Raw genomic sequence first — 27597 nt, forward strand, 5'->3', positions numbered from 1 at the left:
CCATGTTTGACATACAAGTACTCTAACCAGGATGCAAATTCCATGAGAGCTCAGTATTAATTGGGGATCTAGGCATATCATTTACGTTCTAGATAACATTGCAATGTAATTTTCCCAACAGGTTCATGGAAATAGTTCGTTGTGTGTGTGTGTGTGTGTGTGTGTGTGTGTGTGTGTGTGTGTGCCTTAAAGGTGAAAATGTACTGGGCAATATTCAAGATGTTCCATGTGAATACAGTCTACTAAAGCATGATCTGCAAACAGATCAGTTTTTACAAACTCCATGCTGCCTTGAGAACTAGCACCTTGGTTTATTAGCTGGATGTTAGGCACACAGGGTAGAATCTAACTATGTCATATTCAGAGCAGACACCCCCCCCCCCTGAAATCAATGGACTTAAGTTAGTCATAACTACTCCCTCAGTTTCACCTGCTGTACACAATCATTCTCCATCGTGAATATAATGCCTAACCTTAGTCACACTGCAAGTGGCACAAATCACATATGGAAAGGGGGAAGGGGGAATAATTCTGCTCCGGACATTCATTTCTACATTTTATAACCTAGAAAGAAAAAACTGCAGGAAAAAAAACCTGAAACGTACAAGTCTTTATGAAAGTTCTCATCACATGGCCTCAATTCAATATTGTTTCGCTATTCCAGTCAGTCCTCATTAAAGTTGCACCGCACAGTATTTGCTTTGACAGAAACATTAAATGACGTATTAGTATAATAACACATTGCCATCCATCAATGCTATTTGCTACTGCAGTAGAATTTTCTTCAGTGTTTCCCTTTCCAGACATCTTCGTTCAGTCAATAAATGCAACTGCCAAAAGGGCTGCCTGGCCATTGCCTAAAAATGACACCTGCCATTTTGCTTTTTTTAAAGAATGGCCCACAGCTTGTTCACTGACCCTTTCACTTTAGGACCATTTAAAAGCAGGGACTACCCTAGGCATAGGCAAACTCAGCCCTACAGATGTTTTGGGACTACAACTCCCATCATCCCTAGCTAACAGGACCAGTGGTCAGGGATGAAGGGAATTGTAGTCTCAAAACATTTGGAGGGCCGAGTTTGCCTATACCTGGACTACCCCCAAGCTGCTGGCCATTCTTGCTGCTTTTAGAGGCAGTATGGGAATCCTTAGGCCTGGGACCAAAATGTGACCCCCTCTGCCTCTCCATCTGACCCTCAGGACCCTTTCCAGAACACCCCTTCCTCAGCCACACACCCTCTTCCCAGGTAACAACTCTCAGTGCCCCTGCTTCTCGCCCTCCTCAAATATTTTCCCCTGGCTGGAATGTGTCCTTGATCTCAGATAATGCTTCCTTGTTGAATGAATGGATGATAGAGGGGTGTGTGAACAAAGTAGCCTACTGTAAATACAACAACAACAACAACAACAACAACAACAACAACAACTTTATTATTTATATGCCGCCCATCTGACTGGGTTGCCCCAGCCACTCTGGGAGGCTTCCAGCAAGATATAAAAACACCAAAAGTCATGTAGTTATTTATCTCCTTAACATGTGATGGGTGGATGTCCCACAGGGTGGGTGCCACTACCAAGAAGGCCCTCTGCCTGGTTTCCCGTAACTTCAGTTCTTACAGTGAGGGAACTGCCAGAAGGCCCTTGGAGGTAGACCTCAGTGTCTGGGTTGATTCTTCTTCAAGTATACAGGGCCGAGGCTGTCCAGGGCTTTAAAGGTCAGCACCTTTAAATTTACACTGGCTGCCTCACCCCCTTTTGCTTCTGGTCCCACCTACCATTGCCACATGGACCCCAGAAGGTGGCCCAGGCAGGAATTTGGCCCTCAGTGTGACAAACGTCCTCTAAATGACCAAGTGCTGGGGAGCCACAGTAGGAGAGGGCTCTTATGCTTGTGTCTGGCTGATGAGCTTCCCCAGTACTATTTCTCTAGAAAAAGAGGTGCCAGAACTGAGTTCCAGCAAGTTCTGGCTGCAAAAAAAAGCCCTGAACTTCCCAGGTGCATCTGGTTGGCCAGGTACTGAACTACCAGAGGGCTGAATTTCATGCCCTCCTTTTGTTAAAAGCAAAAAAGGCTGGATAACAATACTTTAACATAGAAACAAACACCTGTTCTTCGGCCGTGGAATCTAGGTCTCAAGCAGAGGTCTTTTCACACCCCCTGCAATCTAATCCTCTTATTGGGAGATGCCAGGAATTCAGTCTGGGGCTCTTTATGAGCTCTACTGATGAGGTTCGTTCCCAGCAAAGGGCCTCCTCATAGCTGTCAAGTTTCCCCTTTTCTCGCGAGGAAGCCTATTCAGCATAAGGGAATTCCCCTTAAAAAAAGGGAGAACTTGACAGCTGTGGGCTTCCTTGTCCACACACACTGAGTCACTGGTCTGCAAAGCCCCACTCTAGCTTGCTACGCAAACGGCCAAGGCCCTGTCAATCATTAATGCCACACCTGAGCCTGCAGAGTGATTAGCTGAAAAGTCATTACATTTCGGATGGCCAGAGGACTTTCACACAGTTAATCAGTTAATGGAGGTGCTGTGTGCATGCAGGCTGCTTAATCAAGTTACAGGGATAATGCTGTAAAGTAAATGTAGATTATAAGACAAAACAACAAATGGTGAGCAGGGAGAAGTGTTATATATATATATATATATTTAAAAAGCCAGTTACAACCCAGTCCTGCTTATATTGACCCAGAAGTAAGTCCTATTGATTTCAATGGGATTTCAAAGTTGTTGGATCTGTCTGTTTCGGGAGACAATGGAAGAGTGCGCCTTTGTGAGTGAAGTCAACCTGTTGGAAGGTTACAGCACCTACTGTGGCTGTAGAAACCGATATGGAAGAGACATGTTTTGTTGCAGCTGGGAAAGGGGATTAACTGTGCATCTTTGGAATCAGAGGACAGAAGCAGCAGAGGTTCCCCACCCTTGCGGCAATTCACCAATTGACAACCTCAGCTGACTTTAACAAACGGCAGCCAGACTATCAGCACGTGACAAGCAGAGCAGCAGCTGCTAAAAAGCTTACTACCTAATGTGTTAATAGTTTGTCCTATAATAGGTAGAATCTGAATAACTACAGGTTCATGGTGCCTTTTTGAATAAACATAGGAACCTTGAGTGCTGTGGAATTCTAGTGTCTGGCGTGTACTTTTTATTTAGCTTTAAACAATGAAGTAATCATAAAGTACAATTTTGCAAAAATAATAAAAATAAAAAATAATATGTAGCCAGATGGTTTTGGTTGATGGGGGTCCTGAAAGGAAAACCATGTGTGTCTGAGTCAAGCATTTGGCTCTCCTAGGTTGATAGCTAGTAAATCGCAGAGAACGTATTAAATGGGTGCTTAATTTTACTTTACACATGATTGAAGTCAGTGTGTACTCATTCACACGTTAGAATTTCTCAGGGAGCAGACACAAGCTTTCTAACTAGGGGAATCTGGTCAGCCTAAGAAAAGAAAAAAGAAAACCTACGGTTTTTGTTTCTGCTCAGAAACGACACTCGGCTTCCGAGACGCGTCTTACAGGCTTGCTTCTGAAAAGGTTTCAGTTGATGTGAACAAGAATAGAGCTTTTTGAATTGTGGTACCCAGATTACAAAACGGCCTCCCAGGAGTGGTATGTTTGCTTCTTCCACCTCCTGGTCCATTCCCTGCTTTTTAATAGGCATGAAAGGCAATGGGCTTCTTTTTTTTTCAGTCAACATCGTCGCGGTTTTATTGCTTCTCTCTGATTCATATTGTTTTAATTATCTGTTCTTTTATAGTGCTGTAATTCTTATTGCTATATTGTCTTATCTGGTTTTGCTGTTAGCTGCCTTGTTCCAGCTTGTGCAGAAAGAAGCGTTATTAAAAATAAATAGCTGGTGGGGCACTCAGCGAATAGGGTTGAATCCAATGCTACTTCTACTCAAGAGCGGATTCACTAAAATTAATAAACATAACTAACCTATGTTCATTCATTTCTAAGTGCCAAACCAAGTAAAAATTAGTCTTGTTTATTACTTGTATGAAGCTGGGTAATCAATCCAAGACATGGTTCTATGTGGGGAAAGCTCAATTGGGTTGGACCTGCAAAGTTTTGTGTATAAGTCCATTTAAAATTGATTCCTCCTTCATCGCTATCCCATCCTTCTTAACAGAGGCCAAAGCACAATTTCAACAGCTCTTAAGATTGCAGCTCTCCCAACAACCGTTGCAACACCGTTCACTCTCATAAACCTGAAAGGCAGTCCAATCGATACTACTGGTCTGCGACATATTGCAGATTAAGTGTATACAATGGATATGGCGCTTTACAGAGCAATTATAAGCAAAAAGACAATTCGCTGTTCTGAGGAGCTTAAAAAAAGTAAATGCCAACAGTAGGGTATACAACAGGAGGAAAAAAAGGAAATGAAGCAGAAGTGGAATTTATATAAAGGTGATGCTAATGCATGTTACGGATGAGGGAGAAATTGGTTTGGCTCACATTTTAAAGCAAACTTCCCCAATTTGCACTTTCCTGGATCAGTACACAAACCAAAACACAGCTAGCCTTGAGCTTTGGAAAGGCAGCATACAAATAAAATGATGTATGTACGGTATGTACAGTAATTTTATTGAGATACTAGCTGGCCCTGCCACGTGTTGCTGTGGCTCAGTCTGTTAAATGGAGCCTCAGAGCCCCCCTTCAGACTCCCCTTACCTTCCGAGTCCCCCTGTTTTACGCCTGCTCATCCCTATGATTGGGCCCACCCTGTCCCGACCCATGACCTCTTCCGCCCCCTCCTCCCCCCACCCCGGCTCATCCCTGTGATTGGGGCTACCCTGTCCCAACCCATGACCTATCCTGCCCCTCCCCCTCCCCCACCCAGACAAGCCTCCACTTCCACTCGGCCTAGTCTGCAAAGCCAAGTCGAGATACAGTGGAGAGTGAAGCTTTCCTAGGTGCAGTACCAGTGTAGCCATTGCTAGAGGGGGCTGTGTTGCAATCTCTCCTGTGCTCCCAGCATGCACTTTCATATGATTTGTGAGTTCTGAAACACGGGGTTTTGGGGTTTTTACCTGGCATGGGTGACACATCTGTCTTTGAAAATGGTATGTGGTCACTCGGGTAGTCACATTTGACTTTGCGTCCAAATTTCAACGCTATCGGTCAAGCGGTTTTGTCGAACATTGGAGATGAAGGAACATACCCAGTTTATATATATATATATATATATATATATATATATATATAGAGAGAGAGAGAGAGAGAGAGAGAGAGAGAGAGAGAGAGAGAGAGAGAGAGAGAGAGAGAGATGGCTCTCATTCAGATGACTAGCTAAGTCAAACTACATTTTAGTATGGATGAGCTATGAGCTTCCAGAAAGGAGATCATGGTTGCTTTCCTCTTCTCTGTGCTTGTTGTCATCTGCAGCACTGCACCCACAGGGTACAAAATGTTAGTACAGAAGGAGTGGGGCAATTTCAGAGCAGAAAAAGTAGACCAGAATGGAAAGAGGTTTAGCAGACCCTCCTCACTGCCATTCTCATACTGAAACTTGCAGCCTCCCCAATTGCATTTGATTTTTTTTTTTAAGTCATCTGTAAGAATCATGTGGTTTGGGCCGTATTTAAGTAGCCTCTCTTTCACTCAGGCCAGGTTTCAGCTAAGTCACAATATCACACCTGCACTCCATGACTGAGCTTTGGCACTGAAAACAGCATCAAAGACTCATGCCCAGGACAATTTAAGCTCTGGTAGAAAGAAGTATATTTTTAGGTACAGAGGTGGTAAGACAACAACAACATAAAACCCTGTCAAAATCCCCCAAGGCTACCTTGCAATTAGAAGGGAAAATGAAACTGGTACTGCAGCACGCTTCACTGTCTCATAAACAAGGCCTGCAACATATTGCGAAGAACGACACTGCGTTTAAGAGAAGAAGAGGAAGAAATGCTCAGTATCAGACACTTTCAGTATGAGCAAGTGACACTGACGGTAATGCCCTAGGTTTGGAGGTGAAAAGGGTGCCGATTAAAAGCAATCCACTTAGCACACATTTGATTTTACAGTGGTTGGCGTGAAAAACCCATAGCTTTGCAAGGGTTCAGAGGATCAATGAAAATTGAGGTTGGAAACCAAAAAGCCTGTTGGGAATGCCAAAGGAAAAGTTGTTTCTCCAGCACTCTGTTCCATCTCTTTCCCCTGCATTCTTTTCTTCATTTGGGATATAGTTGAGGATTCCTGCTTGTAGTGATGTACTGTGGGTTGCCAGTGCCCAGGGGCAAGTGTTGCACCCCCTGGTGGACTGGGCAGCTGGGGGGAGCTCCAGAAGGCGGCGGCAGGAGTTCAGCCATGCAGCCTCGATGAGGGAGCCTGGCATGGGGACTCCACTGCCTGCTTGACTTCACTGAATGAAGAACTGTCCGCTGGTCATACAATCACAGCTGATTTAAAACAGGTCTTACTCATTCATACCTATGCAAGAATGGGATCTTCTTAAACTTGATTCTTTAGTAAAGTACAAGGCCGGCTTGGGATGGAAGATTCTTTAGTAAAGCACAAGGCCTGCTATGAGAAAGTATAAGAGGTATATAGTAGTTTTTCTTCAGAAAGTGAAAGGTGTTTTGATTGAACGATCACAGTTTAGGGTGTGCACACCCATCCCACATTTGCCTTTGGACTCAACTAGTTTTTCAGAAATATTTAACATCTGACTGGTCAGAGGCAATAGAAAAGCATGAGCGAAAGCAATGACCCTTTCAAGACATTTTCAGCTGCCTCAAAAACATTTATCTATTGTGCATGCTAAAAGTGTTGTTTTCTGAACAGCATTCTTCCCCCCATATATTACCCCCTCTTTGAGCTATAATTAGGGAACAGCTGCACATCAAAAATCTGGAGTGCAAATGCACCTGTTGCGAGCATACTTCAGAAAGTATCCATTCTTAAGAATGTTGTCACTGAGGTGATCTGTGGAGGATTCCTTGGTTGAAAAGGAGAAACGGAGGCTTTCCATAAAAATTTTGATGGGAAAGAACAGCAAACCAGCTGTAAATTCAAACTAACATTCCCCTGTAACTCATAGTTCTGCAGAGATTTGACTGTAGAAATCTGTACACACTAGGAATCTGTTAACAGCTGGACGCAGTCTGCAATGGTACGTCCCAGTGCAATGCACTCTCCAGTCACCTATTTGCAGCCAACAGTAGTCAACTATCTTCCAGACTTGGAATTACCTTCCCTGATTGCCTGCCCAAGCCAAAAATGAAAGAGGAACATCCAAAACATAGTTGAAAAATGCTTGGCAACCAAGCAAATCCATTTAGGGTGACATAAAACCTTAGTTTATGAGACGTGGCCTGGGACCTCATATACTCTGTGTTTTAAAATCAAAACTATGGCTCAACAAAAGTTGAATTCCGCAACCTGTATAAATTAGGCAAAGTAAGATGAACTGCAGATCCGGTTGTTGTGCATGATTTATTCTGCTTCTGCAGTTCATAAGGAGAGTCACAGAGCTACACATGGTGCTGATTGCCCAATATTCCTGCTTGCAGATCACTCTGGATTCTGAGATTCCACCAGACAATGCCCATACATAAGAACTAAAACCTCCATGCTTCCAAAGAAAAATGGTAAACACTGGGATCCTGCATTTTTAGTGGATGGAGAAGAGGTGCTGATTTGATTTGAGGATTCCCCCACCTCTCTAAAGGGCCCATTTATTTACCAGAACAGCTAATCCCCCCCAGGCCTTTTGTTTGGGCCGCAGTCTATGCCATGGAGTAGTGCCTTCACTTTTGCATTGATCTCTTTGACTCTGGATTGATAATAAGAGAATCAGCTGCCTTCATACTAACTTTTCCAAGGACTTTGTTCTTCCTCTGTTTTGAGCCTCTCTACCCTCAGAAGGGTCAGAACGGGACATGGGTGGCACTGTGGGTTAAACCACAGAGCTAGGGCTTGCCGATCAGAAGGTCGGCGGTTCGAATCCCCACAACGGGGTGAGCTCCCGTTGCTCGGTCCCAGCTCCTGCCAACCTAGCAGTTCGAAAGCACGTCAAAATGCAAGTGGATAAAGAGGTACCTTTACCTGGTAAGTGTGTACCCAGGACAAAAATTCTTTAGCTATGGTGCCTAATATATTTTCTAGGGAGGCCTCTCTGGTCCCACTGCTGCCCTGTTTAGACAGGCAGCTTTTACACCTTTACTTCAGGGAACTTTTGCAGATTATTGCTCTTGGTCCTACACTTCTGCTGCCTTTTTAGCTCTTTTTATTCTGCTGTATTTGATCACTGCAAACTGACATTTTCTTCATGTATTTTCATTGCTCTATTGCTGCCTTGAATATTCTTTAGAACAGAAGTTGTAAGTTTTGAAGAGAAAGACAATGACATAATAATTAATGTGTCCTGTCCAACACAAACTGTTTAGCTAATTGCCTTATGGCTCAATCACACATTCACATCCTGGAACTGGCGGACCTATGATCAAAAGAAGCTGCTGAAATGGATATGCTTGACATCGCTATTTCAGAAAATTCCATTCCTAGCTAGAAAAGAGCAGAAAGGGGCAAGGGTAGCAACCAAAACGCCATTGGAAGCCAGTGGTGCCAATCACCATTTCTTCTTCATTCTGGTTATATTGCTGCTGGTAATTCCTGACCCGGCTTTGAATTGGTGACATAGATGATGACGATGTTTCACAATTATTCTCATGAGAACGGGGGGGGGGGGTTGTCACTCCAATTATCCACCAAGTAACTAGAAGATACGTTGCATCAGAAAATAATCAAAGGAAACTCTGTGGAGTGCAGGTGGGGTTTGGGGTCCCCCCCTCCCCGTGCTTCACCTGACTTTCAAATTGGCCAGTGAGTGTTTGTGAGTGAATTTCTACAGAATTTCTGCAGAACATCTCTGGTCTGCACTGTGCAGCCTTCCTGGTTGCTTTTGCTTCCTGAAAACATTGGCTGGAATTTTCTGTAAGCACAGGAAGATAGGGAGGCTGCCTACTTTCCACCTGCCAACAGAGCCATAGCTTGGTGATCTTGCACCCCCTGGCAGAACCGTCCAGATTGCACCCCCTAGCCACAGACAAATTTGATCTTCTTTCCGCCTCTCCTCCATCCCCCATTCCACCCATTCAATTCACCCTCTATTTAAAACCATTTCTTATGAGGCAAAAATCAATACTTATATTTATGGACATATTTTTAGCTGGTTATGCGGCCCCCTCCCCATTGCCTGGCGGGGACCCACCTTGCCACCCCCTGCCTGTCAACTGTTCATTTGTTCTTTTTTATTTTATTTGAAGTGATGCTCTATCTCATTTTAAGGCAATTGGTGTGGATTTGTTTTTTAAGGTAAAAGGAAAAACTTCCCTTAACAACAAAATCTGGGAGCACACTGCACTCAAGGGCTGGGTAAGCCAGTCTTCCCAATTTCCGCATGGAAATTCAAGCTCAGGTGAATACATCATTCCTTTCTTGAGTTTTCTTCCAGTGTGAGCATTTGGAGAAGAAAGCAGAGGACTGCAGAAATATTTCATAGCAAGAAAAGAAGAAGAAAACCACCATGAGGAATTAAAGAAAATGATGAAAAAAAATCAATAATAAAAAACCCAGAGATTTATCTATTAGGATTATTAAATGAGGAGATTCCAAAAGAGAATAAAAAAGTGTTTTTATATGCATGTACAGCGGCCAGGATGATAATAGCCACATATTGGAAAACACAAGAAATACCAACAAAGGAGGAGTGGATTAGCAAAGTTAGTGAGTATTTATTAATGACCACGTTGACAGCAGCTGTGAGAAACCAATCGAAACAAAAACTAAGAAGCGAATGGAAATGTTATGATGAATATATGAAAAAATATTATCTAAAAGAGGGTATGCTTTCATGCTTAGAATGAAAGATATGAAATGATATAAGAAGACAAAAATTAGGGATATAGAATGCATGCAGAGAAATATATTTAGAGGAAACAATAATTAACAATATTTACAGAATTAGAATAGGGTCGGAAACAGAAGTCGAGTAGACAGCGGAGGGAAGTCTGAGGGGGGGAGAGGGGAAATGGTGGTGGGGGGTGAATCGCATTTTTTTATTTTTGATTATTATTATTATTATTATTATTATTTATTTCTATTTTGTTTGTAGTATATTTGCTCAATATTTACATATCTTTTTTCGAAAAGAATGTATGAGATATATGTGATGATTTGTATTGATTGTTTAATTAATAAAATTCTTTTTTAAAAAAGAAGAAGAAGAAAACCACCCATGGTCACCTTGCATTTATATGGTAAGCTCAACTCTGCAGCCACCAAAATTCTAAAGAAATTCTTAAGTGCCCTGCAGAAAAAAAGTACAGTAGAAAAATTGAAAGCTCTTTCTCAGAGGCAGAAAACTTCTAAGAAACTGGAGGACAATTTTCAGCACAGAACTAATTCTCAGAACTCAACTCTACCACTGACTTGTGTTGGCCTGTCACTGCACAAAATAGTTGTTTGAGTCTGTATACTTTTCATAACATCAAAATATTATGCTGTAGTTTTCCTGGTTGCTTTTTGAATGACCCACTACGGTTTGGCATGTTGCTGCATGAGGGCAGCACAGAAACTTCCCCCCTGCCCCAAAGCAGCAGGGCTAAGGATTGTATTTTTCCCCCTTCCTTCCTTCCTTCCTTCCTTCCTTCCTTCCTTCCTTCCTTCCTTCCTCATTTCTTTCATTTTTAAAAATGTCATCTGCATCCAGCTGTTGAGAATTTGGAGCTCATCAGGGCTTTGTTTGCTTCCTGCGGCTCAGAATTGTGACGGCTGCTCCCATTCCTCGGCAGACCAAATACCCCTCATGAAGCAAAGAGTGTCCAGGATGTCGACGCTGGGGCTGCTGCGTTGTGCACATCACAGAACAGCTGGGACCATTTGTCAGAATGTTGTGCACAATGCAAGTCGATACCCAAGATTCACAAGGAGGAAAAGTGATTGCTACAGGTTCACTTTGACTGACTATATGATGCAAATGACTTTATGCATATGCCATCAGATTAGCTGATGGAATTAAATCAGTCTTGCCCGTACTGTAGCCCAGCTGACAACAAGCCAAAGCAGGCCCGTGAGCGATCTGCAGTGGATTCACCACTCACCTATGTAGCTTCCAGCACTCTGGCCAGGGAATTAAGTTTTTAACAGGGTTGCAATACCCTTGCAACAGTGTTTCAGCACCCTGGCCATCATTTTGCATTGCTCCACAATAATAGGGCATTGTGGTAGTTCAGGAAGGGTACTTCATGCCACAAACACAGTGGACGGTACTGTGGGGGTGGGACTTACAAGGCAGCTTTCTTTTTCTAGGGAGAGGAGGAAAAGAAATTTTCTGAGAAAAATGCTGAAGCCTTTTAGCGCTTAGAAACACGAAAGCAATTTTCAGCACTTTCTATTTCACAGAAATCTCAATCCCACCCCACTTTGGTTCCATATTAATTATTTTTAAGTTATGTTGCACTCCTGCCCAATAAAGAGATCCGGTGTAACTTTAAAGCCGACGTATTCTTCTGCCAATAGAAGCTTTTGCTTCCACTAAAAGAATCAGTACCCCATATATATACACACACGTGCTAAGATACCCAGAAGTGGAATGCACTCTGAGTGCAATGCTTTAAGGAAATTGGTGAAAGGGAACTTTTTTTTTAAAATCATGCCATAGGCTGATGATGAAAGTGGAAACTTTATTTTTCCTTTCACCAGGAAAAAAAAATATTATTTTTTAAAAAGCCCTACTCCTGTGCTCTTTAAAAAATAAAATAGAGCCCCCTCTGAAAGCAGAACAGGGTAATTTATTTTATTTATATATATATACACACACATGCCACATTGATTTCATGCTATTTTCCACGCTCAGAAATAGGGTTTTGCAATGTGCTTTCTGCAGCACAGCTTGAACTTCAGGCAAGCCTATCAGGAAGGAGGAGAAGGAGGAGGAGGGATCCAAAATGTGTAGCCCAGTCCAAAAGATGAAAACACTACTGCTGTTTATAGAGGGAAACCCAAGTCATCAGTCCAAATGAATTCCTGCGCTAATCCATGCAGACTTCATGTTTTCCACCGGGCCTGGCCACTGTAAAGACTATCTTTAGGAGGAGGCACACACTGTGTTTGGAAAGAAGCCCCTGGAAAGTTGAGGGCATTTATGCCAGCTTGGCAGGGCTTCACTTTGGGTATGGGGGAAAAGAAAAAGAATGCTTTCTCCTGGGTTCCCCCCACAGAATTCGAGGATCTCAATCCAGATTAAGGTGGTGCCAAAAACATCAACAACACAAGGCTTTCCCCAGCTGTCCCAGGCCAGCCTTTACAATAGTTTCCATAGAATTTGTTTTGCCATCATAACAGATCTAGCAAGACGCTACAGTGTGCTTCGCATTCTCGAGGCAAGAAATTTTAACTTCCTGGACTGTGGAAGTGATGGTTAACACAGCAAGATGAAGGGCATCGTAGGGAGTAACAAACAAGGTCCCTGCCCCAAGAGGCTTACAGTTCAAAATCTGACACATGAATGGGCTACAGTGAGAGAGGAAAGGATAGAGGCAACAGCAGACAGGGGGCAAATGCCCTTTTCAGTTCAAAGGATGGTTAGTGTATTTCCAATGTTTTACAGCGAGGAGAATTGTGACCCAGTGAGAAAAAGGGAAAGGGGGATTCGGGGTAGATAAAGGAGACATTGTCAGTGGAAGACCAGGAGGAGAGGAAATGTAATATATCTGTGAAAAGTACATACAAAAATTATATTGGGGGGAAATGCTCTACAAAAATTGTGTATATTAGGTGTTAGAAGTGTGTGTTAGAAGAAATTCACACTAAGAGGCAGATGAGGACTTTTTTTTTTTAATGCCAACTGGTGTGGAAACTGAAGTTAAGACTGGAAAAATGAAAAACGGAGAGAAATTGATACTGACAGATTTGCCTATACCCAATTTCAGCACACAATGGCTGCTGACGTCAGGCTCTTTCCCTCGACAACAGCCCGAGCAAAGCAACACAAAACAGGTCCAACATGGAGGCCAAAGGGAGAGGCTGCGTTTCCTCCTAAACCCTCTCTCTCTCCTTCATTTGCTTCAAATCATCCCAATTAAACCTAGCTGGGTTCTGTGCGCAGCCGAGCATCTGTGTGTAGCAACATGAGTTTCCTGCCATAAACCAGACGTGCACTGCATGTATCGCTCACTGCATGCAAAAGAGGAAATGAATGTCTTGATCTGTTCGCCACAATATTGCTGAAATGCTAGTAAATATTATGGTCTAGCTGTGATTAAAGGCTTGAGTTATTTGCACTGCCAGGTTGGGTGGAGGGGGCGGGGAGAAACCGTCTCTACATACAAACAAGGAGGAGAGAGGGTGGTTTTAATGACTTGTGGATACACAGGGAACATTTTTACTTAGAAGGTCAAGCTCTGCAATAGCAATAATACTTTCCTGATGGACTAGATACAGGGGTCAGCAAACGTTTTCAGCAGGGGGCCGGTCCACTGCCCCTCAGACCGTGTGGGGGGCCGGACTATATTTTGAAAAATAAATAAATATATGAACGAATTCCTATGCCCCACAAATAACCCAGAGATTCATTTTAAATAAAAGGACACATTCTACTCACGTAAAAACATGCTGATTTCTGGACCGTCCGCAGGCCGGATTTAGAAGGCGATTGGGCCGGATCCAGCCCCTGGGCTTTACTTTGCCTACCCATGGACTAGAAAGACCACGATTGCTGGGTCTGCCCCCAGTGATAGCAGTGAGCACAAGAAGAGCCATGGTAGATGAAGCTATAACCTAGTAAAATTCAGAGTACTCATTCCCATACTAGCCAGCCACTTTAGAAGGCAAAAATCATCTCCCACTGTATTCAGTTGCATACTGCATCTAAACGTGGATGCTGCATTTGGCTACTATGACTCATACCCACTGACAGACTTATCCTCCATTAATTAATTTAACCTCCTTTTAAAGCCAGCTAAAGCCAATGGCTGTTACCACATCTAGTGGGGAGGAAATGCACATATTACTTTTGCATCATGTGAAAAAAAAATACTTTCTTTTGTCTCTCAGTTGGTTTAAATTAGGTGGCCCCAAGTTGTAGGATTATGGGACAGGGAGAATAAAGTTCTCTTTATCCAAAGTTATTTTTAATTAAGGTTTTATAAGTATTGCAGAATTCAAAACACATGCAACATTTTATAGACGTCTATTATTTCTATGGAAGGAGGAATATGTCAATTTCAATTTCTCTCGGTTACTTATTTTCCCAACCTGGTATTCACACTTTGTCCATGTTAGTTTGCAATTCTTTCTTTTTAAAAAAGCCTTGCATGCATGATTGTGCAAATTTCTCTTAGTATATATGTATCTGCATAAAATTTAGTGCAAGAACATTATTTTTCCAGTGATTTTCTCCTACGCAATGCATTTATACATGCTATTTTCACTCATACGAATTGTGGATTTTTCTAGGAATTTTTGAGGAAGACAGTGTGGATTCACAACAGTGTTTTGCGGGAGCTCACAGCTCAGGTGTAGATGAGGGGGGAAGTTGGGAAATAATGGGAGAGAAGAGGAGGAGGAGGCGGCACCGGGTGTGTGTGACAGCTGATGGACATGGCGTCTTTAGAAAGCATTCCAGACCCCCCTCCCCAAACCTGGCAAGTCTTGAAAGTAGGAGAGCAAAGAACTGAAAGACAGAGGACACACAGCAGCACCCGTAGAAGTGACGAATGAGGAAGTGGAAGAGATGGGGAGGGTGGAGATTCACCAAGGGCTGTTCTAGAGATTTATCCTTTCCCCGGGCCTGCTTCTTAGACCACCGCCTGACCCGTTCTAGTATCTAGGCTTCATGTCTATGTCCACGCTTGAACAAATGCTGCTTCAGAAAAGCTGCCTTTGCAAAGCCTCCTCCTTATGCCTTCTCCGCCTCCCATGCCAAACATCATGACTCACTCGGCTGCCTTCATCTTTTTTTGCACACTTCATTGAAGGCATACGTGTCCACCCCGTAGAGGGGTTCACCTGGAACCTCAAACCCAGCCAATACATAGGCAAATCCCACTGAAGCTAAAATGCTCCTGTTCATCTGCTTAAACCTTTAGCCTCCTAGGGATGCTTCTGGTGACTTTATTTTTTTTTAAGTAGGAGGAAAGATACACACAACTGTGTGTCACTGCTAGCCTTAAGTCATCCTCACTTTTTCCATCGAGGTTTAAAACCATCCAAATAAACCAGCCCCAAATGAGACATTGCAAATGTCAGAGGAGTCATTCATACATCTCTCTCTCTCTCTCTCTTCTTGGCCCTGTATTTGACTTGATTCATTCATAGATGATGAAGTAATTTTTTATTAAACAAAAAATACACCGAAACCAACTTCAGCCATCTCACACTTAGGGAATGCTTAACCAGCCTTGTATAGAAAAGCAAGAAAACAAATTCAAACTCCGCGTATTTGATTGCATTTCTTAGTCTAGTTCAAATTACCTTGCATTCCTGCATGCAAGGTTTGGCTGCCTCCCTGGCTGATGTACAGGGAGTATGTACATGTATGGGTCTGTTATATCAAGGAATGCCGCTTAGCCTTATTTCAAAGGGTTTTCCCACATTCCAGAACACCATGAAATATAGAAGATGGTGCTTAGTTCAGAACGTGCATCACAACTGAGACCAAGTTGAAATATTGTTGGCTTGAAGATTACTAAGGGCACCTCCGAGACTGCTGCTATTTTCAAATGGGATTCAATCACATACTGGCAAATTAAAGCTGATATGGCGCTCTGGCGCAATACATCTACTACTCAAAAAAGCAGACTTTTTGCAATAAGTAAAGTGACATGAAAATGCACTGGAAAGTGAGGGATAATGATTGATGCACCTCATGTAACCTCCCAGCGAACAAATCAGAACAAACACTCAATAAACAACCAAGCCTGTATAACTTCCCTGCAAAAATTTCTGCAAACAAATCTGGATTAATTATCTATAAACAGGTTGTCTTGCACCTACAATTTTAATTGGGATTGTAGATTTATTTGCTTCAGAATGCTAATGCTTTAGAGGGGTATGAAACAGAACCCTCTCCGCCATTTGGTTGATATCTCCCCCCCCCCATAGAATCCCTAAATGTTTACTCCCAGTTTACTCACTAGTGTATAGCATGCACAGACATGCATATTTTTATTTAGGGGGAGAAATAAAAAAAAATCCCATATTCAGAGGTCCGTCCCCCCAGCTATCCCTTTCAAACCTGTTACTGAATAGCCTTTGTCAGATCTCTCATCGTCCATGAATTTGTCTAGTGCCCCTGTAAAGCCCTCTAAGACTGTGGCTACCAGTCTTGCAGCAATAAATTCCAGGAGTTTATCATGCACCGTATTAAGGAGAACTTTCGTTATGACCCCTTATGGCAGTGTTAACATTCTCGCGGCACCTTTTCTATGTGAACTGGAATGCAACTCTCCGTAGCTGAATGGGTGGAACAGCCTCCCTTTCCCCCAGCGACCCATTGATAACTCCGACTGAAACAAATACTTCAGACAAAACTCACAGAGCAAAAACCCAGTCTCCTGCTGTATTCTTTTACGGCTGCCCCCATCAGCAGACACTGATGCTTCAGGGTCCAGGGTTTTGGAGGCAAGAGGACATCTGCTGTGGTTACTTTGCAGTCGCGGGGCAAGCAGCCCAGCCATAGCTATTACAAGTGCAAATGGGAGAAATGCTTGCAAAAAGATGGGCAAGACATTGCAGTCAAGGTTCTGGAAAGGATGGAGAAGAAATGAAGAGGATGTAGAACCAAAGTGGAAGAGCCACAAGAAGAAATGCACATGTGTGCTCCATTCTGATGACCCTACTAGATACATCTGGCAGAACATATAACCCATGTCTCCTGCACAAGGCTATAATCCCGAGAAGGTCCTGTGTTCCTGTAGTGCAGAAGGAAATGCTCCATGAAGTCTGAACTCTCTCTTCTAATGTCAGATAACGAGGAAAACCATGCATGGTGCAGTTCTGACATTTTTGCAACTCTTAAATACACAGGATCCCTTTTGAAGACTGTGTATGGCAATCCTGACCATGTAGGATTTAAAAGCAGGCATATCCTGACTGATATCTGCCAACCCTAGCAATCAATGTAAGAAACATATTGCTTAAATCAGGAATAGGAACAGCGCACTGCCTCCAACTGCGTTCTATCACAGGGTAGACCCATTGAAATTAATGGGGCTAAGTTTGTCATGTCCATCAATATCAATGGGTCTGCTAATGTTGACTACAGCTCTGTGTAAGCATGGGCCTCATATGAACAAGAACAGCCCAAGATGCTTTGTTACCTAAGTCAAAATAACAAATGCCCCCCCCCCGATACCCAGGTTGAAGTCTATAATTGTTATGTACTGAGCTGAATCCTAGAACAATAGGATTCAGAATCAGCGGGAGCTACCCAATCCAACTCCAGGTGGAAGTGAATCCGCAACCTGATTGGCCTGCTGGAGCAGCCAATCAGGCGGCTGGCAGAAGCGAATCTGCTACCTGATTGGCCTGTAGGAGCAGCCAATCAGGCTGCAGGCAGAAGTCAATCCACAATATAATTGGCCCACAGGTGTAGCCCTGAAGTAGCCAATCACGCAAGGCCCATTGTGTAAATAATGTATATAAGCAGATGGTTTTGGGAAAAGAGCCATTCTTCTTCTCCTCTTCTCCTTGATGACTATGAGCTGAATAAAGAGCATGAAATTCACTCTCGACTCCGAGTACATTTCACTGGCGACGAAGGTGGGATCCTGCTGAGCTGACCGCCACCACGCACTGCACCGCAGCACCGCCACCTGCTGCACCGCTGCATCGCACTGTGCATCCAGGCTTCAGCTCCAGGACCCAAGGAACCCAGAATGGCAACCGACAGCAGCTTCTCGCCATTCAAACCAGCATCAGGAGACTGGGAAGGGTACGCCGCCCGTTTCAACTTCCTCCTGCAAGCGAAAGAAGTCACCAACGATGCCATGAAGAGGGCGACATTCTTCAGCGTCTGTGGAGAGGAGACGTTTGAAATCGCCCGGGCTCTCCTTGCACCTAGAGATGTCGCTACCGTCTCTTACAAAACAATAATGGAACGGCTGAAGGAGCACTTCTCACCACAGCCCTCGGTGGTAGCTTGCCGAAATGCCTTCTACGCAAAGCGGCAAGCCCCGGGGGAAACCATAACTGGGTTTGTGACCTCCCTCCGCCAAGCCGCCCGGCTATGCAACTTCTCAGAGTTGGAGAACATGCTTCGTGACCGCCTCGTCGGTGGCCTGAGGGACGAGATGTTGCAACGACGCCTCTACGCCAAAAAAGACCTCACGTTCCAGATTGCTCTGGAGGAAGCCCTGGCAACCGAAGCCGCCGAGAGGTCAACGCAAGAGGCACGACCGGCCCCGCCATCCCAACCGAGGGTCTACCACGAAGACCTCACCGACGAATCCGAATCTGACAGGGAGGAAGTACACCGAGTACAGCGGCGCACTCAAGCAGCACACACACCACAGCAGCCTCGACGAGAAGGAGGGAACTGTGCAAGCTGCGGGGAGAACCACGAGAGGAGGACCTGTCGTTTCCGCAACGCAGAGTGCAGGCAGTGCAGAAAATTGGGACACATCGCCCGGGTGTGTCGGGCTCGACTCACCCGTCGACAAGCATCAGATGACCGACCCAGGAGCCCCAGGTCACACGGCACCATGCACCAAGGCAACTCGACGGAGATCACGGACTACCAGGTATTCCAGTTGCCCCATCCCAGCACAGAGAAAATTTATATAGAGGTACAGATAGAGGGAGCCCCATGCCGCATGGAGCTGGACACGGGTTCAACTCTATCCATAATCTCGGCCCGAACATTAAGGGAACTGTGCCCTAATGGGGGTCCCAAACTAAGGCCGGCCCCATTCACCCTCCGGGACTTCCAGAAACGTAAGGTCCCTACAATGGGGGTGGGGACCTTCAGGGTGCAATATCGAGGGCGAAAGCAACAATTGGACTTGCTGGTAGTTAAGGGCCCCTACGTTAGCTTACTGGGACTGGCATGGTTTGGACCTCTGGGGCTAGCCGTTACCGGGGTGAACCGCACTAGCTTACAAGTGGACGTGGACGCCATATGCAAAGAGTTTCCAGGGGTTTTCGATGGGGCATTGGGACGATATACAGGACCCCCCATTGCCCTACAGCTAGACCCCGCTGTACGACCCATCAGGCACAAGGCCCGCCGGGTCCCGTTCGCCCTGAAACCCCGCATAGACGAGGAATTGGACCGGCTCGTGGAGCAAGGAGTACTGGAGCCGGTGCCCAACGCCCCCTGGGAAACTCCAATTGTCACACCCGTCAAGCCTAACGGTTCGGTCCGCATCTGTGCAGACTACAAATGCACCATAAACAAGGCTCTCACGGCCCATGCATACCCAGTGCCAGTGGTCAGCCATGTCCTCGCCACCCTGGCTGGGTCAAAAATCTTTGGCAAACTGGACTTGGCCCAAGCGTATCAACAGTTGCCTGTGGACGAAGCCACAGCAGAGGCTCAGACGATTGTGACGCACAGAGGGGCATTCAGAGTAAAGCGGCTGCAATTTGGCGTTAGCGTGGCACCAGGCATATTCCAGAATCTAATGGACTCTCTCCTTAAAGGGATTCCTGGCGTCACCCCTTTCTTCGATGATGTACTGATCGCCGGGCCCACACCAGAGGAATTTGAGGACCGCCTCCGCTCCGTCCTGCACCGTTTCCAGACGGCGGGCCTCAAGGTGAAGCGGGAAAAGTGTTTACTGGGAGTGCCGCAGGTGGACTTTCTGGGATTTAAGGTGGACGCAGAAGGGGTCCATCCAACCGGTGACAAGGTACGGGCCATTTGTGAGGCCCCAGCGCCCAAGAGCAAGCCCGAACTTCAGTCATTCTTGGGACTATTGAACTTTTACCATGCCTTCCTTCCCCATAAGGCAGCGGTAGCGGAGCCCCTACACAGACTCCTAGATAAAAGGGCCCCTTGGGTGTGGGGCCAGCGACAAAGGGCCGCATTCCAGGCAGTCAAGGACTTGCTCGTCTCGAACTCGGTCTTGGCACACTTCGACGAGAGGCTGCCAGTGGTGCTGGCATGCGACGCCTCTCCCTATGGCATCGGCGCTGTCCTGGGACACCAACTCCCGGATGGAAGAGAGGTGCCGGTGGCATACTTCTCCCAGACGCTTGCTGCAGCCGAACGAAACTACTCACAGATTGACAAGGAGGGTCTGGCAATCGTGAAGGGCGTAAAAAAATTCCATGATTTCTTGTACGGGCGGCCCTTTACCATAGTGACTGACCACAAGCCGTTGCTTGGCCTGTTTGCCCCCGAGAAGCAGACCCCCCAAGTGTTGTCTCCACGTGTCCTCAGGTGGTCAATTTTCCTTGCCGGCTACCAGTATGCACTAATCCACCGCCCTGGGAAGGCGATGGGCCACGCAGACGCCCTCAGCAGGCTACCACTACCAGAAACAGGCCCCGACCCAGCGCCTGCGCAAGAGGTTATGACCCTGGAGCTGCTTCCCGACCGACCCATTCAGGCACAAGAAGTTGCGCGCCATTCCACAAAAGATAGGGTCATCTCCCGGGTCCTGGACTGGGTGTGGCGAGGATGGCCCAGCAGCAGCCCCGGGCCAGAATTCGCTGGCTACACAAACCGCAAACATGAACTGTCAGCCCACAAGGGGTGCCTGTTATGGGGAAGCAGGGTTGTTGTTCCCCAGCCCCTCCGCAAAAGGGTCCTCACAGCCCTACACGAGACACACCCAGGGGTAGTGAGGATGAAGGCCCTTGCCAGGAGTTATGTGTGGTGGCCGGGGATTGACAGAGAGATAGAGGCCTGGGTCCAACACTGCCAGACCTGCCAAGAATCCCGCCCGGATCCCCCAAGGGCCCCAGTCCAGCCCTGGGAGTCCGCCCGACATCCATGGTCACGCTTGCACGTGGACTTCGCTGGCCCCTTCCAGGGAAAAACATTCTTCATAGTGGTGGATTCCTACACCAAATGGCTGGAGGTCGCACTGGTACCGTCCACTTCTACGGCGGCAGCCATCCGGGTACTACGTAAGCTTTTTGCAACCCACGGGCTCCCTGACACCCTCGTCTCGGACAATGGAACCGCATTCACGTCAGAGGAGTTCCAGACCTTCACAGCGCAGAACGCCATCCGCCACATCCGCTCAGCACCATTCCACCCTGCCACCAATGGCCAAGCGGAGCGCATGGTGCGGACCACCAAGGACAGCCTCCGCCGCATGACACAAGGGGACTGGGAATACCGCCTTGCCGCATTTCTTCTAGCACAGCACAGCACCCCAAGCACAACGACGGGCCGGAGCCCAGCTGAACTACTAATGGGCCGGCGCCTTGCAACTAGACTGGACCGACTTCACCCCGACAGAGCTCAGGATGAGGTAGTGGTGGGGAAAGGCAGGAACCCCCGGACATTTGTGGCCCAGGACGCAGTGTACGCAAAGAATTTTGGGGCAGGCCCAGCATGGGTACCCGCCACAGTCACCAAGGTGACCGGTCCCGTGTCGTACGAGGTACTAACGGAAGGGGGGCAATGTTGGCGCCGCCACTGCGACCAGCTACGGCGACGATTCCCAGGAGGAACCCGGGAGGAGAGCGGGACAGAGGGGTCCCAAGGGGACAGCAGGGCAGTGAGGCCTGTAGAGCGAGAGGGGTGGGCAGGGGAAGCAGAAGCAGTAGGCACAGAGGGGCGCCCCGAGGCTGGAAGGACACCGGAACCAGAGCCACAACCTAGTGGTTCAGTGGCGCCAGACCAGACAGCCCCGGCACAGCCAGCAGCCTCGGAACACGAGCCAGAACCAGAACCCCTGACCAAGGAACACCCCAGGCCACAACGCACACGGAGGCGGCCAGCAGACCTTGGGGACTACGAATGCAACTTCCCGGGCAGGACTGGAACTTAGAGGGGAGGGGTGTTATGTACTGAGCTGAATCCTAGAACAATAGGATTCAGAATCAGCGGGAGCTACCCAATCCAACTCCAGGTGGAAGTGAATCCGCAACCTGATTGGCCTGCTGGAGCAGCCAATCAGGCGGCTGGCAGAAGCGAATCTGCTACCTGATTGGCCTGTAGGAGCAGCCAATCAGGCTGCAGGCAGAAGTCAATCCACAATATAATTGGCCCACAGGTGTAGCCCTGAAGTAGCCAATCACGCAAGGCCCATTGTGTAAATAATGTATATAAGCAGATGGTTTTGGGAAAAGAGCCATTCTTCTTCTCCTCTTCTCCTTGATGACTATGAGCTGAATAAAGAGCATGAAATTCACTCTCGACTCCGAGTACATTTCAATAATACAAAAGGCCCCTCTAGCAGTAAATAAATACAGCAATAATGAATTAAATAGCGAACAAGTTGCTCTTCTTTCATGCCACACAAAATCAACTTCCTGAGACAACTTGCTTCACTCGCCCCAATGGATCTCAAGCTCTAAGGCTTTCTCTGCAACCTGCACAAATGGGTTCTCCATACCCTCCACCTTCTGAACTTAAGAAGGCCAGAAAAGGAAGGAGCGAGATTTAAACCAACCAGATGTTTCCTATGTGCGAATGCTGTAAAAGTACATGCTGTAATTTTGTGTTCATCGTTGTTCTTGCAGATGACTCAGTCCCTGGGTTGGTTCTAGACATACTCTTGGGTTTATTTGTTTGTTTGTTTCTTGTCTAATTGCAGATGGTAGATCAATCTGGTCTATAGCCCATCCAAACACTAGTTTTCTCGCTGCTGTATTTCTTTCTAGCCTAGTTCCTGTCTGGTTTAAACATTTCTCCAGAAAGCTGCAGCATCCAACTCAAGAGAGTTGTCCTAGATTTGGTGAATAAACTTAGTCATGCTTTCATGCCAAATACAGCTGTGGGTAGATAGGAGGTTCCCCCTAACACACAACTATTCTTTAGAATAAGGATTGGCAAAACGGGTGGAAAATTGACGTGATTCACCACCAGGTAATTTCTTTCTCATTGCTTGCAAAGGCAGGGTGGGGGAAGCACCGGATGTTTTGGCAAAACACGTAGAGGTGGTAAAGTTCAGACTATAATCTTTATATTCAGAAAATCAAGAATAGAATCCACCACCAAATTCTTGCCTCTGCCGCACAGCAATAAAAGAGGGTCGTCTGTAATACGTATAAGAAAGGTTGCATCCAGGCTGTCACTCTTTTGAGAGGGACTCAACTTTAAATTTGCATAGCTAAAGTAGATTAAAAGGCTTTGCTGTCCAAATGCACTTTCGTGGATCGGAAAGTGACAGGGAGATGTATTGTAAATGGTGGGATGAACAAATGACTAATGGGGAGATCTAGAAACAGCATGAAAGTAAATCAGGATAAATGCAGGATGGATGTTCATTGTTGGAAAACCGCCCCACAAACAAATCAGAGCAAATGCTCAATATAATCTAACTTCCATATAGGTTTTGTGCAGGATGAATGCTCAATAAATAGGTCATGTGAAGGGGCGTGGAAACCATTTCCATACCACTCGTGTGTCACATTTTATTGGCACACAGTTACGTCATTGTGCAAAGATATGGAGCGCCCACTGCTGCCTTGTCTCAATCTCTTACAGAGCAAAACTCTAATCTGTACATAAGGAACCCCCAGCCAGGTGCTCACTCTGTTTGTTTAAGCACAGGAATTGGACATTTACCAGTTGAAATTAAGCTGCATTTGTACCCTTTCAACCACTGGATTAGATTACCATCCATGCCGGATGATAAAACTGCCAAAAATGTGCTTCTTGGAGAAAGGCCCTATTACATTTAGTCAACCTAACTTTCAACTGGTACCAAAAATTTGTCTCAGTGATTCAGACATCTGGCTTTTTGGTCAATTGCTTTATTGGTATCAGACCACTTGCAGCCAAAAACATTGTACACGATGTGTTTATTCGATGTGGCTTAGCTATTTTGGCCACAGCTAAGCCAGCACCATAGTACGTTACGCTTAAATAACAAAACAGGTTTTAAAACTATTTAGTTGACATAGACTAATTCTTAGACATGCTTTCACCCTTCTTAGATTCCAGCTAATGCCTTCCATATTGCAATAACGGACAGTTGGTAGAACACAAGACTCTTAATCTCAGGGTCATGGGTTCGAGCCCCATGTTGGGCAAAAGATCCCAGCATTGCAGAGGGTTGGACTAGATGGCCCTCGGTGTCCCTCCCAACTCTACAATTCTATGATTCTAAGTGCTATGCTTCAAAATCCTATACATGCACCCAGTGGTTTTTCTGGGGGGTACGCAGGGGTACGCATACCCCTAAACATTTTGTGAATCTAAGTTTGGCCTCATTGAGGGGCAGTATTTCAATATGAGTAGGAAAATGAGAGTACCTCTAAACATTTTTTTAGGCGGGGAAGCACTGCACACATCTGGAAAAAAGTTCCACTGAAGTCAATGGGTATTATTTCTGAGTAGACATGTAGCCATTTGCACTGCACATATCTGTGAATTTCAACTGAATTTCAACTAAAGCTTTAACTGAAATTGGCAACAGTGCAATTGCATTTTACAAATTCCTATGCCCTTTACTCTATATGGATCAATGTAAGATTACCGGGAGATTTCTGATATGGACAGCTGTTCTGTATTGATGCTGGATGTTTTTATTCAATCAAAACATTTATACTTGCTTACTACTGAACAAGTCGAAATACCTATAGCTACCTACCTGACTCTAATCAACACGACTACCTACCTGAATCTAATACTGAACAAGTGTGAGTGTACCTGTTGTTTTACAGTGTGTGGATGTTTCAGACTATTCAAATTTTGTTCCAAGTGCTAACGAGTGGTTCTTAAGTCTTGCGGCTGCAACAAATAAATCTAACTGACATTCATTTATAAATGATTTCATGGTCTGTTTTGTCCAGGAGCTAACTTTTTGTAATGAGATTCTAAGTGGCTGCTGAATATGAATATGAGATTCAGTGGAAATGTGCGCATTTTGAAAAGGCAGACTCCATATTTTTCTCTTCCTGACAAATCTGTGTTAAAATTAATAGTAGTATTCAGGAGTTCGCCAGAACATGCAAGGACTAAAGGCAGGGGCAAGTCTCATGCGCTTCATGCTCCTCACCCCTAGTACCCAAAGCAAAGCCTGCAGGGAGCTTCTGGTTTCGTTCATTAGACATGAGCAGAACTCCCTGTGCAACTGGGGATCCCAATAAAACAGGGTCTGTGATCATGCAGAGGAATCTACTTGAATTCAAGTGAACATGAACAGAAACCCCATGCAGACTTTTCCATGCAACACAGGGAAGGTCAGTGGCTGATGGCTATGTGCAACATATGCAAGGATGTTGGAAGAGGGGCGTGTGGGTGCACCCCTGTCCCCACATTTAACCGCTTGGGTTCAGGAGAATGTTTGATTGCAGTTAACAGTGAAAAATTGTGATGCGATCTAGAGGTTAGCAATTCCTTGTTTAAGAACTCAAGGCCATGCAACGTATCATGATTACTTTGAAAACAATTTAGGTAAGGTGTGAGCTAGTGTCAGGGATGGGACCCAGGTGGCGCTGTGGGTTAAATCACAGAGTCTAGGGCTTGCTGATCAGAAGGTCGGCGGTTCGAATCCCTGTGACGGGGTGAGCTCCCGTTGCTTGGTCCCAGCTCCTGCCCACCTAGCAGTTCAAAAGCACATTAAAGTGCAAGTAGATAAATAGGGACCGCTCCAGCGGGAAGGTAAACGGCGTTTCCGTGCGCTGCTCTGGTTCGCCAGAAGCAGCCTTGTCATGCTGGCCACATGACCCGGAAGCTGTCTGCGGACAAACGCCGGCTCCCTTGGCCTATAGAGCGAGATGAGTGCCGCAACCCCAGAGTCGGACACAGCTGGACCTGATGGTCAGGGGCCCCTTTACCTTTACCTTTAGTGTCAGGGATGGGGTGAGAGATAGTTATAATAATTAAAGGAGGAGTCAGAAATTCATTATTTGTTGTGCTATGAAGTGGTAGGGGTTATTGTTCTATCTCCTCTTTCTTAAACAACACAGGAGGCTGCCTAAGTTATACTGAGTGAGATCACTGGTCCCATCCAGCTCAGTGGATGGGACTAGTATACCCCTCAACTCTCCCTATTTAATCGGGACATCCCATTTTTGGGTGCCATGGTCACAAGATCGTGGCTCCGAAAGCCACAAATTTAGGGGTGCCATGTTCTTGCAGGAGTCACCTGGTTCCCACGAGATTTTGGCCCTGAAAGATGCACATTTTGGGGAGCCATGCTCTCACACAGGTCAAATGACTTGTGCAGGAGCAAGGCCCCGAAAGACCCACATCCTGGTTTTCCTCTGGGACATGTTGAAGGATATGGACTTGCAGTGGCACTCCATAATTTTAGACAGGTGCCATTCCCAGAAATGCCATAGATTGAACCTGGGACCTTCTTCACATACAGCAGATGCTCTACCACTGAGCTCTGGCTGTTCTCCTAAACTGGGAAATAGTAAGGGTGGGGGAGGAATATGCCACCACATGAAATAGCAGCAGAACACCAGTCACAGACACTGCTCCAATTTGCTGCAGAATGGCCGAATAGGAACAAGGTGACATCATGACTTATCATCATTCCCTGGGCATTCTTAGAGGGGAAAGGATGGCTGCTTACATTGGCCAGCTGCATAAAGGCCCGGTGAAATGAGGAGATATTTGGCACTGTTCTGGGCCATTTCCTATCCAACTCCTGAGTCTTTTCTATCTGTTAGGCACAGAAATTTAGCAGATGTACTTTTCCCCCATCTCCGTGTCAGGAAAATCTTCAATTGTTGAACATCTGGAGATGTTTAAGAGAGTCCTTTGAGAAAAATAACACCGGCAACCCTTGGGTAAAGTCTCAGTCATGAACCAGTACAACCTAGGCTCATATCCCCATTCATTAACAAAGTTCACTGAGTGATGCAGGGCTGGTGATTTTCTCTCACCCTAACATGCCTTTGCAGGGTTGTTATGAAGATAAAACGGGGACAAGGAATCTTGAGCTCCTTGGAGGAAGAGTGGGAAGAGTGGGGTGAAAATGAATGCTAGAGTCAGGGAAAATGAATCAGGGAGAGTGTGGAAGGATTCAGTTAGGAGCTGGAAGTGGAGATGGGCAGCAGGAGAACGACAGTCAAGAAACCTCCAATCAATAAATGGATAGAGAGAATGGGGATAAAGGAAAATGGAGCTGAAGGAGCTAAACCACAGCAGTTGAAAAAAGTTCCTGAGTCAAGGATAAATCATAGCACAGCCTGGTTAGAGACCAACTGCTGTTGAGCGCAATTAGAAATATGCTTCAGTTCTGTAGACTGTATAAAGGGGGGAAATAAGAAGAATCTGACTTGATGCTTCACACAGAGTTTGTTAACATCTGTTGAGTGTTGCAAACATTTTTTTTTAAAAAAATTATTACTGTAGGTAAAAAAATGCAATAAATAAATAAAATAAATGCCACTTTTGAGCCCATGAATGCTGACATGGGCTGCCATACGTCTGGATTATCCCGGACATTTTGCCGATTTCCATCCAGACACTGCTGCCGACTGCAGTATTCTGGATATGTCTG

General features: G+C 45.6%; 2 protein-coding genes across 7 annotated transcripts in view; one reads left to right on the forward strand and one right to left on the reverse strand.

Moving 5' to 3' along the window:
• NFATC2 (nuclear factor of activated T cells 2) overlaps positions 1-27597 on the reverse strand; it is a 137200-nt gene that overhangs the window by 15960 nt on the left and 93643 nt on the right. The gene's annotated exons all lie outside the window — the stretch shown is intronic.
• Positions 17405-22340, forward strand: LOC132592460 (uncharacterized protein K02A2.6-like). The gene has a single exon (XM_060277309.1). It carries the CDS (start codon positions 17890-17892, stop codon positions 21958-21960), a length of 4071 nt encoding a protein of 1356 aa, XP_060133292.1. The 5' UTR covers positions 17405-17889; the 3' UTR covers positions 21961-22340.

This window comes from Zootoca vivipara, chromosome 7 (assembly GCF_963506605.1).
Source record: "Zootoca vivipara chromosome 7, rZooViv1.1, whole genome shotgun sequence".
In the NCBI taxonomy this organism is placed as follows: Eukaryota; Metazoa; Chordata; class Lepidosauria; order Squamata; family Lacertidae; genus Zootoca; species Zootoca vivipara.